Here is a 15160-nt window from a genome sequence, read left to right on the forward strand (position 1 = left end):
AGGGAAATGGCAGAGAGAGAGGGAGACACAGACTCCGAAGCAGGCTCCAGGCTCCGAGCTGTCAGCACAGAGCCTGACGCGGGGCTTGAATTCAAGAACCGTGAGATCATGACCTGAGCCGAAGTGGGATGTTTAACGGACTGAGCCCCCCAGGCGCCCCGGGAACTCCCTTTTTACACTCATGTGAAATTCTTCCAGGAAAACTGAGGAAGAGGATATACAGTGACTGTGTGCACTGGTCTCTTGTCTCCTTAATAAGTGACACTAAAGTATCCAATGGTAATGACGAAGCAGACACCCCTGCCATAGAGCTGGGAGCAACACCCCAAAATGAACCTGCACGTTAAACCTGGGCGGCCACAAAGGATTGCTCTGCCCAACAGTGACTGTGCAAAATGAAGGTGGGAAATGAGAAGGTTGTTTAGGTCTATAAAATAAGGCTTTTCACCAGAAAACACAAGTGACCCATCCTGTCCAATGGGCTTCAATTAAAGGAAAAAATAAATAGAAAGAGGTTCGCCCTAAGATGCTTGATAAATTGGGACAACAGCAAAGAAAGGAAACTCTGGGAAAGAAACACATCTGGCGAGCCTCACGCCGCTGTAAAAGTTGCTGGTGCTTTCCAAACTCTCAAAGCTCCAAGAACACTCTGCTGCCCAGCTTTGCAAAGAACAGGCTGCAACTCTATATGCAGCTATCGTCCGGACACATCCTCCATATACCGACTTTATCAGCTGGGATGTACGCGCAGGGCGGGGATGTTAGACAGAGGAGCTGCACGTACCTGGTACTCAGGAATGGACCTTACCGCCTCCACAACGGCCAGGGACATCAGATGCTGGACAAATGGGATCCTCTGTCCCAGCTGGGACCTCAGCGGGATGGAGACGAGCAGGGTGGACACGGCGCATCCCATGGGACTCAGCCAAGCATTCGATCCCCGCCCTGGAACACAGGCCCCATCAGGAAAGTGGCCACGTCGCCATGCGAACAGAGTCAGACGCACACAGCGCCAGAAAACGGGCAGAGCAGCCACGTGCGCAATCAACCCAGACTGATTACAATGCTTGGAGATTCTAGGGTTAACTCAAGAACAGAGAAGCTTTTTAAAATCTGACGCTGCGTTGCTGAACAAGTTTCTGATAAGTAGCAGAATGTTCAGCCTCAGTGAGCATATCATTTAGGCTTTGATGGTTCAAAGTCTTACAGTGTCTGAACATGACTGTCAGCTTAATTTTCTCCATACGGTCATGCAGGCAAAAACAGAAACAGTGGGGAAAATGAGCCAGGTCTGTCCTGTCCAGGAGAAGTCCTGGGAGCCACATTTTAGAAGTGACCTATATTGTGGTGATAGTCTCACAACCTGTGAACATATTAAAAAAAACCCAAAATTGTACACTTTAAATGAAGGAACTGTATGGCATGTGAATTATATCTCACTGTTATAAGGGGGGGAAAAGGAAGTTGAATTTAAAAAGTAAGCCCTAGCATTAACTCTCTGAACTATTTTTTCCTAAAACAGAAGCCAAGAAAATAAAGTGATCAAAATGAGAGGTATAATCAAAGTCCTTCTATGTCCTTTATTTAAACCACCATATTGAGCACCCCCGGCTTTGGATAAAATGAATTTTCTCTTTGAGTTATGTTCAAAAGACATATTCAAAGGAAAGAAGTGGGAAACAGTGGATTTCTTATTTCATTGCTCCTTCTGAGAAAGGCATAAGGAGCCTCTCTTGAGAGTTACAAGCACGTTTGGGTTGGCCTGGCGCTGTCTGGAGCAGGGGTGAGGGCCAAGTGCCTCCTGCATGACCACCGAGCATGGAATCTGCTTGTGGTTGGACCCCAAGTGGATTCTGGGAGGATGCGGGCTCTGGTTTCCGAGGGTCAGCAGGTGGCGGAAGCTCTGAGCAGCCCTTGGCTTCTCTGTGATCACTCTGTGAACGGGCATTGACCACTGATCAAGCGCCCGCTGCATGGAATTTCCCAGCCGGGGTGGGGGCTGGCAGACGGAAGGCCTCCCCTGTGTGATACTCAATAGGGACACAGAAGGCACCTCCCAGAGAACCTTCGGGCAAATAAATGTCTCTATAACACAGTCATGATTCACACACTGCAATGCCTAGAATGTGTCAGAAAGAGGCATTTACAAGATGTAGATGACTGAATGTTAAAACCATCCCCAGGGGCGCCTGGGTGGCTCAGTCGGTCAAGCGTCTGACTTCCGCTCAGGTCATGATCTGGCAGTCTGTGAGTTCCAGCCCTCTGTCGGGCTCTGTGCTGACAGCTCAGAGCCTGGAGCCTGCTTGGGAGTCTGTGTCTCCTTCTCTCTCTGCCCCACCCCTGCTCACACTCTCTCAAAAATAAATAAACAAAAAAAAATTCCCAGTAGAACATCCAGTGATTAATAACCATCTCAGTTTGAGACAATGCTTTTAATTGTACTAAAAGGCTCAATCTTCTGATCAATTTCCCGCCCTCTTCCTCCATTTTAGGGGGTGTGAACACAAGCACTTCTAAAGTGCGTCTCCTCCGCGATCAGCACACACGATCCATTGGCAATCTGGACACAGGAGTCACAGATTTTAGAAAACAAAACAGCAGAAACGATAACAAAAGATGACTGACCTTTGCCCTGTGTTTGGCGGACTGCGATGGCTATTAACCCCATTTCCTGCGGGATCTCAAACATCAACCTGCAAATGGTGGGAAAGACTGGTCAGCCAGAACGGGGACGTGATAGGGCAGCCCACAGCTCACACACAAGGAGGGACCCTGTCTACACTCATTTGCGAGCATGTGGGGGAAAGAAAGGGCCATTTTCCAGGTTTCGAGGGATAACGACCCCCTTCCCAGCCTCTGCAGTGGGAACAAGGAAGAAGAGCCCAAGAAAACACCATTTAATCAAACAAGATTGGGGTGGGGAAAGGCTGTGTACCTGCCTGAGCTCTTAGTTTATTTAAGACATTGCTCGATTCTATTTCTTCGGAATATCCTACCAAGTTCTTTCTTCCCCACTCTGATGTGGTGTCCCTTCTTTGGGTGACAACTAGCAGTTCCTGACATTTGTTTCTACTTACGGTGCGTTTCTGTCCGAACACTAGAACATAATCATAACAGAAGTTTCTGATTATTCAGAAAACCAATATGGTGGCAATAAAGCCGTTTAAAAGATACACTATCCCCTGAGAACTAATTATGTTTTAACTATAGTAAATAAATCTACACCTTCTGAGAACTCCGGAGAACCTTGGATCATTTTAGGCTTGAGTTCTGCTTTTAAAATGGTTTCATTTAAAAGAATACAAACTTCCCTTTGGGGATAGGTAGAAAAGTGCCTTATATCTCCACCAAATGAGTCAATATTAACCTTTTTTTTCCCCCAGAAAAGGAAAGGAGGAAAAAAAAAAAAATCCCTCACACTGAGAATTTCCTCCCAGCCACTTTCTACATATTTTAACTCTGCGTGAGGAAGACTTTCCTCTGCATTCCCAGGAGTTGCCGACCAGGTACTGAGTGGGCAAGGCTCATGGTAGAATTTATTAAACAAAGCAAAAATCAGGTTTGCCCACTGCGGGTGCAGCTGTTGGCTCTGTGAAGTACTTTCGGGAGAGGGAAGAGGTGAGAGGAGGGATGATGGAGAGACGGTATTTGTATGAAGTTTCCAATAATAGTTTCCAAGGTTCCATAGCACCCTGCTCCCCAGGTGCTGAGGAGAAAGGGCCCCGAAGAAAGACCACGATCGGGGCTCAGGGAAGGGGGTGGGCCTCCACAGATGGTAAGAGAAGAAACACAAAAGTGTAGAGAAACGGCACAGTGTCTCTCTGTGCACCATGGCCGGCAGACTTTGGCATTGATGCTCGGGGACCCCAGTAGCAAGGGGCCCGGAAAACCCCTTTTCCTTGCTAAGAAGAGCCTGGCCACACCGGGTGGGGGCCGGCTGGTCTGACAGGCACAGGGCACTCCCAGAGAGCAGGCCGCCTGCGTCGACGTGCCAAGCCCACCTTCCATCTTACATGAAACACAGCTCCAGAAGTATTTCTCTTGGACACCATGAATAACCCATTGAGACCAACTGTTCCTATGCAATGTTGGGCTCCAAGAATAAAGCGTCCTTTTCTTGGGTCGGACCAGCGGAAAACAGAGAAGGGATCTCTGTCCATGCAGGGAGGTAACACTGTCTTCTCAGGACTTCACGCTTTCCAGAAAGTTCCGGCAACCCCTCACCTGGGCTCCAAAGGCCACAGGTTCTGGTGGCGGTGGGGAGCAGCTAACAACCTTTTCTAGGGGAGTAGGCGGGGGGGATGATTTAGCACGCTGTGAGCAGACTGCAAAAGCTCTCTCAATGGCAGGCAATCTAGGATGTTCTTTAAATAAACATGTAGACAGAACACGGTCCTGTCGATAGCCAGTGCTGGTGATGGTGGAATTAGGCGAGGGGGTGGGGGAGGTTTAGAAACCAAACACAGACTTCTAGAACAAAGAGAAATGATTAAGGGAACATATGCACTCAACTGCTGGAGGTTTGGCAGCAGTTAACAGGGCATATTGATGAGAAGACGGAGTTTGTGCAGCTGAAGGCCAGGAGGAAATTCTGCAAGAGGGAGACAACGAGGGAAGGAGGTAATACGCGGTCTGAGACAACCAGGGGCCGCCAGATTTATTTGTGCTATCTGAGATAACTCTGGGGGCCAAACCACACGGCTTACGGTCAACAAAGAAGCATTTATGAACTTCGCAAATTTTGCATTTCAGAAAATGAAGCCGCTAGGGTTTGCTTTAGCAGAAAGGAGGCACCATAAATGCATTTCCATCCTGAGTTGATGATGTTCTCACAAAAGGAAACAGAAAAAGAAAAAAAAAAAGGATGAGGTTACATAATGATTATGCCCCTGCTGCTGTATATTTTCTGTCCTTGTTTGCGAAGGCTGTGGAATAAAAGGTTTCTGTGAGTGGTAGCTGAATGCACTCACTTTGGTACTGACGGGGCATGCCGGAAAAGCGCTCTGTTTTTCTACTCTTCTCTGGAGTCTCCAACATCCAGACCTCAAAAGGTCACTTTGCAAATGTGACCACTTCGGTTCCTAAGGACATCACAGCACCTCGTGGGTGCTCGGCCAACGGGAACGTCCCGAATTTCACCGTTGGAATAAAGCTTCAATAATTAACTGATCTAGAGGACAGGCCGGTATGAACCTGTGTGAAAATCCTTAAGGAATAAAAATTAAACTAAATTCAGACCCATTCAATCCATTTTGGGGATTCAAACCTAAGGAAACAGTCAGTCCACATTCACCAAGAGCTATACAACTGTGGGAATAGCCCATGTGTTCAATAGGGAAATGTTGAGTACACTGTGGTACATGAAGTCAATGGAATAACTCCCATTAAATAGGGTGGTTATGAAGAGTATGTGGCAACACGAAAGAAATGCTTGCAACACGCTGCTAAATAAAAAAGCAGTATACAGGGGCGCCTGGGTGGCTCAGTCAGTTAAGCCTCTGACTCTTGATTTCGGCTCAGGTCATGATCCCATGGTTTGTGAGGCTGAGCCCCATGTCGGACTTTGTGCTCACAACACAGAGCTTTCTTGTGATTCTCTTCTCCCTCTCTCTCTGCCGCTCCCCAGCTTGAGCACACGCTTACACACTTGCTCTCTCTCTCAAAATAAATAAAAACTTGAAAAAGCAGTATACAAAAACCTACATATACTTTTATTCCAACTATGTAAAATTCATAGAAAACGGAGTGAGATTTATTCAGGCTTTATTACTTATTAGGCATTATAGGATGATTTTTTATTTTAAAACTTTCCTTTAAGATGACTGGTTACCTTTAAAAATTATGCTGAAATTTGGCACACTTGGGTGGCTCAATTGGTTAAGCATCTGACTTAGACTCAGGTCATGATCTCACTGCTTGTGGGTTCGAGCCCCACGTCAGGCTCTGCGCTGACAGCTCAGAGCCTGGAGCCTGCTTTGGATTCTGTGTTTCCCTCTCTCTCTGCCCCTCCCCCGCTCATGCTGTCTCTCTCTCTCTCAAGAATAAATAAACATTAAAAAAATTATGCTGAAAAATTCTGGCAAAAAAGCATGGCTTTTATGTTTAGATATAATATTTGTAATTAATTCCTCATCAATATTTCCAAGAAAAGAACTAAAAGATCTGCTTTAAAATTAAATAAGACGGAGTTATCTACAGCACCCGTTTTATTATGAGCAAAAGCTTATTTGATAGTAGTAAGAAGTAGAAATTCTTAAAACCAGTCTGTTCATAAGCAATCAGCCTTAAAAACTTTATGCTTTCTGACCTGGTGACTGTCCTTCTAGGTATAAATCCTAAGGAGTATTCAGAAGAGAAACAAAATAATTCAGGGGCACAACTATTCATCACAGCTTTACAATGTGAAAATCAGAAACAATATGAACAGTCTATGAATAAAGGAATTAAAAAAATCATAGCATCCTCACATGAAAACCTATCATGTAGCCATCTGTGATACACGCAAATGTCCACTGGACTCCTTCAGGTGATTAAATTATGACGCAAAACCCTATATACAGCATTATTCTAAAAGATGTTTTAAAATACCCTTTTTGAAATTGTTAAGAAATATACCACAATATTAGCTCTGGTTATTCTGAGGAGTGTATTCATTTTTAAAAAAATACAGAAAAGTGCAGAGCAGAAAATAAGTCCCTCTTCTCATTAAAAGTGCATATTCTCCTAGACTTCCCCCCCCCCTTTTAAACAAATACACATAGATATATTTTACAAAATAGGTTTTCTGATGATTGGAGAAATTCCTGACTGTAGAACTATTAAAAGGATGTTGTGGATGTATAGTTATGGACATCTTGTTGATACCTTATTTGATTGATATCTTACTGATATTTTAATCTTACAGACAATAAAAAGGGAATGGGTGAAAACAGCACGTGTGATCCCCTTCTATGTAAGCTGTCCATTCCTGTGTGCATTTAGAGAAAAATACAGGACACACATCAACAGTGGCTGTTACCTCCAGAAGGTGGAGGTGGAACCAATACGTGGTGATGTTAACTCCTCCATGCTGTCTCATGTGGTCTCTGGGTAGTAAGATTTCACGTGGTTTTGAATTCCTTCTTTATACTTCTCTGAATTTTCCAGTGTTTCTGCACTGGGAGTGCATTCATTGTACAATCAGGAAAAAATGCTATTTAAAAGAAGATTTATTGAAACTCAACTTTGCTTCCTTAGGTGAAGCATGCATCGCCAGCTCACTAGCTGGGGAGCACTCTCTTCCTTTCCAGAGACGGTAGACTGCCAACCAACTGAGTGGTAGCAAGCTCCCTGTAAGGATCCCCCATAACTCGAACGCTGCACGTATGGCTGTGCCGGTCCCTTGCCGTCCTTCCCTGGGGAGCATGTGCCCCGTGCAACGGGCAGGCTGAGTCTGCCTCCTGTCCCTGCACAGATTGCCGCTGGGCTCGGGAGGTGGCATGCGTGTGGCCACCGGCATCTTCGGAGCATGGGGGGCCTTCATCAACTCTCGCTCCTGGTGCACACGCTGTGTCTTTTCTTTGATGTCTTCCCCCTGGTATTCTCAGTTCTGACCCCTCCCTTTACTTGGCTTTCGGAAACACGCATTCTCAGATAGTCCCCCTCCCGTTTTCTATACGTAAAAAATAACCCGATTAATGGGGTAGGGATGAGGCAGGGGGAGGAGGACCCAGGAAGCCAGACATTCATTCAGTCACCGTTTCTGATTTTTAAAAGCTTTACTGGAAGAGATACTCCCACTACGCACAACCCTGCGGACGTCTGCATAGTTCAAAGGAAACGGCGCTAAACTTCAGAAACTTAAAAAAAATTTTTTTTTAATGTATTACATTGCAAACACCAACCATTAGTTCAGGAAGACTTTTTTTTAAGTTAAAAAGCTAAAATATCAAGATATTTTCATTTTGAAAAAGTCTGACTCTAGGAGTCAATTTTCTTAATTTTTTTTAAAGTTGTCTTCAATGTAAGAACACACATTTTTAAAAAAATTTTTAAATGTTTTTATTTATTTTTGAGAGAGAGGGACAAACAGACAGAGCACGAGCTGGGGAGGGGCAGAGAGAGAGGGAGACACAGAATCTGAAGCAGGCTCCAGGCTCTGAGCGGTCAGCACAGAGCCCGACGCAGGGCTCAAATTCACAAACTGCAAGATCATGACCTGAGCCGAAGTCAGACGCTTAACCTACTAAGCCACCCAGGTGCCCGCTTTTTTTTTTTCTTTTTTTTAAGAAAAACTGCTTAACTATTTTTTTTTAACAACAACACATGGAGTAAGGGGTCGGTCCAGAGGGCTCTGTGATGCCTGGGGACACACTGGGGACTTCTGAACAGGTGGCTAGGCATGTGGGTGCAAAGCTGAGATTGACAGTCCCAAAGATGCACAGTGCCATCCAGGAACTGGGGCGTGGGGTGGCTACTGCTCCTGGCAGGACAGGAAAGGAAAGGTTCCTGAGGAAACTCTGAAAACACCACAGTGCAGCAGAGTCAGACCAAGGGAATCAGATCAAGATTCAAATTCAAATCCCAGTGTTGACAGAACTAACCATCAAGTAAGGGGCTTCATCTCTCTAAATCTCTCCAGTCACCCAGGAAATCTGGTTCCGGTAGGAAGAAGACAGAACACACGTGGCGGTTTGACACTGGGTGGGTATTTAAATAGAGCACTTCCTCTTTGTTGCATGGATCCCACAGCTTCCTACTGTCCCATGACCCCCTCTTGGGGATAAAGAGGGTGGTCAGGGAGAGGGAGGACCAGTGGAGTGAGTGTGTGAGTGTGTGAGAGTGTGTGTGTGTGTGTGCGCGCGCGCGCGCGTGTGTTTAAAGTTTATTTATTTATTTTGACAGAGACAGGAAGGGGCGGGGGCGAGGGGAGAGAATCCCAAGCAGATTCTCAGTGCACAACCGACTGAGCCACCCAGACTCCCCAAATGTGTGTGTGTTTTAGCACTCCTCAAAAATTCTAGAGATAATGCCTCTCCTCTGTACCTCTCACCCCCTCTCCCGCTTCAATCTACAAAGCACTAACATCTAAACATAGGGCTACAAAGCATTTAGATAAACACCAGTAACTGGGGTTGCAAAATATTCCCTTTTAGATCTTGGGTCTCTGAACCCACTTAGCAAAGCTATAAACAGTTGGGTGAAGTAACTATTTGGTCGACTTTTTAAAGGCAGCACTTTCTTCAGGTTATTATTACTCGTGAATAATTTCAGCCACTCATGCACACAGGCACACAACAGTTTTATTAACATATTTTCATTACCTTCTGGCTTTGACATTTAAAGCTATAACAACCTGTTCTCAGTCAACCCCTAGAATACTGTAAGTAAACTTTACATTATATACCCTTTTCTCTCTTTCAGTGTATAACTGGATGAGTATTTCAATTATAGGTGAAATGGGAATTTGGACTGTTCAAGAACACCAGGTCGCAACCCCCCTCCAGCGCTCCCCAGAAGCAGAAGCCCCACCTGTACCTCTGTTGAAGGATGCTATGGGTCAGACCTTCTCCTGGAAATGCTGTTTAATTTCTGTATCTCCTAACAATAACCACCACTCATAGGTTTCCGGCTAATCTTCCCCATCTCCAACATCATAATAGCATCTACGCTACTGCTAAATCACTTCACTGTTCACAGGGAAGCGGTCCTGTGGATTCAGCTTTCAGAACGAGGCACCCGTCTAGTTAGACCAAGATTTATTGCTGTTGGCCTGTATTATTCAATCAAGATGAACACAAACCACGGTTTCTCACCCGTGACACTGTAACATAAATAATGGATGTCTGGGCATCACCTCCTTCCACTTTAGACCAGTGCAGTTACAGAATTTGCAGATGGACAACCAGGCTTGTGTAGATGGAGATCGTCATGGCACCCACTGCGACCTCTATGACCATGCCTCAACGGTGGTCCTGATCCTAGCTCCTCACCTTCTGGACGTGAGCCTTTGCTATACAACCACACACGGGCACTCAGACCACGTGCTAAGCCCCTCCGCTACAGGTCACCAGATTATAGCATCTCAACCCATGGCTCAAGCCAATCAGAGTCCATCATCTGTGGCTGAAGGTGGGGGGCTCCTCAGGGAGCGGGTCCACGGCCATTACCATGAGTCATGTACCCCAAGAGAGGGCCTTCTGCTGCAGGACGTGGCTGCTGTTTCAGAAGACAGGCGCTGACGCATCTTGACCACATGGTGAGCAGACATCTGGGAACCGTTTCCCTGCAGGCACTGGGTAGACTTTCAACTTGTCCAGAACTGATCCCGAATTTTTATGCTATGAGTGGCACTTCACATGCAGTATCTCATCTAAGCTTCACAAGTCAGACAAAGATACGGTGTTGGAAAAGTGAAACCATTTCTGTAGGGCCACAGAGCCAGCAGGTCAGGAACTCAAATCAAGTTCTGGCTGGTTCTAAGGCTCATGCTATTTTACTTTTGTTTTGAACCTTTCTCTTTGAAATAATATCAGACTAGCAGAAAAGCTGCAGGACAGTAGGAGGAACTCCTACATGACTTTCACCCAGCACCCAGATTTCCTAAATGTTAGCTTTTTAAGCACAGAGCCTGTTCCATCTGTCTTTCCGTCCATAATTTTTTCCCTGAATTACGTGCAAGTTGCAGTCATAACATCTCTTTATTTCTCTATATGTCAGTGTATCTTTCCTAAAAATCAAGGATTTTATGTAATCAGAGTACGATGATCAAACTTGGGAATTTAATATTCTGATACAATACTATTATCTAATCTGGGGGTCAGCAAACTCTTTCTGTGAAAAGCCAGATAGTAAATATTTTAGTCTTTGGGAGCCACTGGGTTTCTGTTGCAACTGTTCAACTCTGCTATCCAGGCACAAAAAGCAGGTGTAGACAACCTGTAAATAAGTTAAGTGTGGCTTACTCATTTCAACACAACTTTATAGACACAGAAATTTAACTTTCATGTACTGCTCATGCATCACAATATAGTATTTGAAAAAAAAATCGTAGACTTTATTTTTTGAGCAGCTATGGGTTTACAGAAAACTAAGCAGAATGTACAGAATTCCCTTAGGCACCTTCACTCCCTGCACTTGCTTCCTTATTACTACCACCTTGTCTTAGTGTAGCATGGTCGTTAAAACAGATGAACCAACACTGATACGTTATTATTAACTAAAGGCCACAGTTTTAAATATTTTTTGAGAGAGACAGAGAAAGAGAGTGAGAGAGCACATGCATGAGCAGGGGATGGGTAGAGGGAGAGAGAGAGAATCTTAAGCAGGCTCCACACTCAGTGGAGATCATGACCTGAGCCAAAATCAAGAGTCAAACGCTGACTGACTGAGCCACCTAGGTGTCCCCAAAGGCCACAGTTTAATATTAAGTTCCCTCTCTGTACTGTACAGTTTTATAGGTTTGGACAAATGTGTAATGCCCTCTATCCACCATTACAGTACCATATAGAATAGTTTCACTGCCCTAAGAATCCTTTGCACCCCACCTATTCATCCCTCCTTTCCTCCTCCCAACCCTGGCAATCACTGATCTTTTTATTGCCTCTACCATTTTGCCTTTTCCAGAATGTCATATAGATTTTATTCATTTAATTTTTTTTCCCCAATCATTTAAAACTGTGAAAAACCATTCTGAGCTCTCAAGTGGTACAAAAACTGGCAGCAAGCCGGATTTGGCCTGAGGACCGTAGTCTGCCAACTCCTGATCTCATCTACAGAATTCATTCAAATTTTACCCACTGTGCTAACAATGACCTTGGCAGTAAAGCATGGTCTTCTTTCTGGTTTAGGGTAAATCCAGATCATTTGTTGCATTTCGTTAGCATGTCTCCTTGGCTACCTTCAACTGGGTTCAGTTCTTTGGTCTCACTTTGTCTTTCATGATCTAGACGTTTTTGAAGAGTGGAAGAAAGACATTACAGTTATTTTGTAAAATGTCTCTTGATTCAGATGATCTGAAATCTCCTCACAATGAGATTCAGGCCAGAACTTGGGGGCAGGAACAGAGTTCTTAGTGAGGCTGTGTCCTTCTTGGTGCACCACATCAGGAGGCACATGGAGTCGCCTTGTCCCAGTGTTGGTGAGTTAACTCTGATCCACTTGGTTAAGCGGTGTGTGCCAGGTTTTCCATGTAAAGTTACTGTTTTTCCACTGTTAGTTAAGAAGTATTTGTGGGGAGATAAATATCATGTTTCTTATCAGATTTAACCTACTGGTTTCAGCATCTGTGGATGAATCTTGCTTGAATAGATTATTTATTTGATGGTTGCCAAATAATGATTTTCTGATTCCGTACGTACTTGATGGGATGCTATTATAAGGAAGAGGTTTTTTTTGTCTCCCCACTTATTTATTTATTTATTTATTTATTTATTTATATCAGAATGGATTTGTAGATTCATATTTTATTTAACAGACTACATATTTTCCTATCACTATTTACTTTGATGCTCAAATTACCCCAGATTTGGCAAGTGGCAGCTCCTTCAGGCTGGCTCCTGTGTCCTACTGACACGTCCCTGTCATCTTTCAGCATTTCCTTACTTTCTGTCATAAGATGAGGTTCCAGGCTCACTTTCTCAGTCTTAGCCCTGGAATCAGCCTTTTCTCCATGGAGCTCTGGTTCCTTTTAGCAAAAAATGACATTTATAAAACAGATCTGGGTATGAGGAAATAGCTAGAAAGTGTGTTTCCTTCCTTCCTTCCTCCCCTCCTCCCATCTCATCCATCCATCCATCCATCCATCCATCCATCCATCCATCCATCTGACCATCCACCTACCCATCCACCCATCCATCCATCCATCCATCCATCCATCCATCCATCCATCCATCTTAAAAACCACTGAAGTCCACTGAAAACTCGAATTCCAATTCAACACCACAAGGTCCATTCTGTTTTCCCCCTTTCTATAGTTGTAACTTCCTTCTCCAATAAGCAGAAATCTGGCTCCCATTATCTCAAATATATTTACTTATTTGCTCAATACTGTAACACACAGAAAGTGGTTTCAGAATTGCTGACCCATGCTACTGTGAAAAACAAACTTACTAACTAGCCTTCACTATTTATCTATAGTTCTTTTTTGTCTTTAGCCTGAGGGTATATAGTCAAATATTGTGTTTAAATATTCCCTGGGCTTGTTCTTTGTTGCTTTCACTATAGTGTGGTTGTTATTCATCTGAAATGAGGTTAGGTTTAATTGTACTTATGTATCCTATTATAGGCCCCCTCCTCCAATCTTTGTTTCTTATTTTTTTAACTCGGTTCCAAGAATCAGAATTATATAGAGACGTATACTGAGAAGTGTCCCACTCCCGACTCACCTCATCTACCTGGATCTCTCCTAACTCATTCTGTAAATAACAATTCAACTAACGTCACTAGTTTCTGGTTTATTCTTCCCATGTTTCCTTCTACACAAATAAACTGATGCATGCATATTTTCTGCCCCCCCCCTTTATTCCCTTTTAGAAAGTTACCATTTTGTAGATACTTCTTTGCCCTTTTTTTTCTTCCACTTACTATAACCAGGAAATATGCTTTCTAAGTTCACAGAGCTTTTCTTCATTCTTTTCTAACCTGAGGGGCACACCACTGTGTGGATATAGCATCGCTTATTCAACCACTCTCTTACAAACAGGCATTTAGGTTGTCTCCAAAAGACAGTATAACGATACCCTTGTTCTCACGTATTTTTGTGTTGTTTAAGTGTATCTTCACGATAAGTTCCTAGGAGTGGGATGCTAGATCATAAGGAAAATGCACATGTAGCTTTGTTAGATGCTGCCAGACTCCCCTGCATTACTAATGAACCAGCCACAGATTGCATACCTGTTCCCTCACAGCCTCACCAGTATAGTATGATGTCCCATGCTTTCATTTTTGCCAGGTGAGATGGGTTTCAGTGTAGTTGTAATTTGCATGTCTCTTACACGTGAGGTTTCCATATGTTTAAGAGCCATATATATATAGTGTATGTAAACTACCTGTTCATATCTTTCACCTATTTTTTTAAAGTTTTATTTATTTATTTTTGAGGAGGGGAGGGACAGAGAGAGAGAGAGAGAGAGAGAGAGAGAGGGAATATCCCAAGTAGTCTCTGTGCTGACAGTGGGGCTCGACATGGGGCTCCATCCCAGGAACCTTGATATCATGACCTGAGCCAAAATCAAGAGTTGGATGCTTAACCAACTGAACCACCCAGGCGCCCTGTCTTTGCCTATTTTTAAGAGTTCATTATATATCAGGGAATAATAGTGCTTTATCTGTGGCATCTTACCAATATTCTCTACCACTTTGTTATCTTTTAATTTTGTTTATGGTGTTTTTTTACCATGGAAAACTGTTTGATTTTTTATATCTATGTAGTAGTCAGCTATATCAACCTTTTACTGCCTCTTGCTTTTGTGTCTTCTGAGCCTTTCCCTACACCCAAATTCTATAGGAACTCATCCACTTGTGTCTAATATTTGTAAGATTTCACTTTAAGTTGAGATCCCTGATCCATTTGGAGTTTATTTTTATGTATGGTGACAGGGATGGGTCTGATTTTATCTTTTTCCCCAAATATCTATCAAATTGTCTCAGGATCATTTGTTTAAAAAAATCTATCTTTGGGGGCACCTAGGTGGCTCAGTCAGTTAAGCATTCAACTCTTGATTTTGGTTTGGGTCATGATCTCACGGTTCATGAGATCAAGCCCCATGCTGGGTTCTACACTGACAACGTGGAGCCTGCTTGGGATTCTCTCTCTCTCCCTCTCTCTCTCTCTCTCTCTCTCTCTCTCTCTCAAAAAAAAAAAAAAAAGTCCTTCTTGGGGCGCCTGGGTGGCTCAGTCGGTTGAGCATCCGACTTCGGCTCAGGTCACGATCTTGTGGTTTGTGGGTTCCAGCCCCGCGTGGGGCTCTGTGCTGACAGCTCAGAGCCTGGAGCCTGCTCTGGATTCTGTCTCCCTCTCTCTCTGCCCCTCCTCTGCTCATGCTCTGTCTCTCTCTCAAAAATAAATAAACACTTTAAAAAAGTCTTTCTTTGGCCTAGGAATTTGAGAGGTCACCTTTATCATAGACCATTTTTCTATACCTAGTTGGGTCTATTTCTGGATTTTCTATTCCATTCTGCT

The 15160-nt window shown here is 43.9% G+C and overlaps 1 protein-coding gene across 9 annotated transcripts in view; it reads right to left on the reverse strand.

The window, feature by feature from the left end:
• HLCS (holocarboxylase synthetase) overlaps positions 1–15160 on the reverse strand; it is a 236052-nt gene that overhangs the window by 12268 nt on the left and 208624 nt on the right. For all 9 annotated transcript variants that reach the window (XM_047875104.1, XM_047875105.1, XM_047875101.1 and 6 more), the window contains 2 exons: positions 2626–2693; positions 785–945 (listed from right to left, as the gene is read on the reverse strand). In XM_047875104.1, the coding sequence (XP_047731060.1) occupies positions 785–945; positions 2626–2693 (229 nt within the window). The remainder of the gene's footprint in view (positions 1–784; positions 946–2625; positions 2694–15160) is intronic.

The sequence above is a fragment of the Prionailurus viverrinus genome, chromosome C2, assembly GCF_022837055.1.
Source record: "Prionailurus viverrinus isolate Anna chromosome C2, UM_Priviv_1.0, whole genome shotgun sequence".
Taxonomy (NCBI): Eukaryota; Metazoa; Chordata; class Mammalia; order Carnivora; family Felidae; genus Prionailurus; species Prionailurus viverrinus.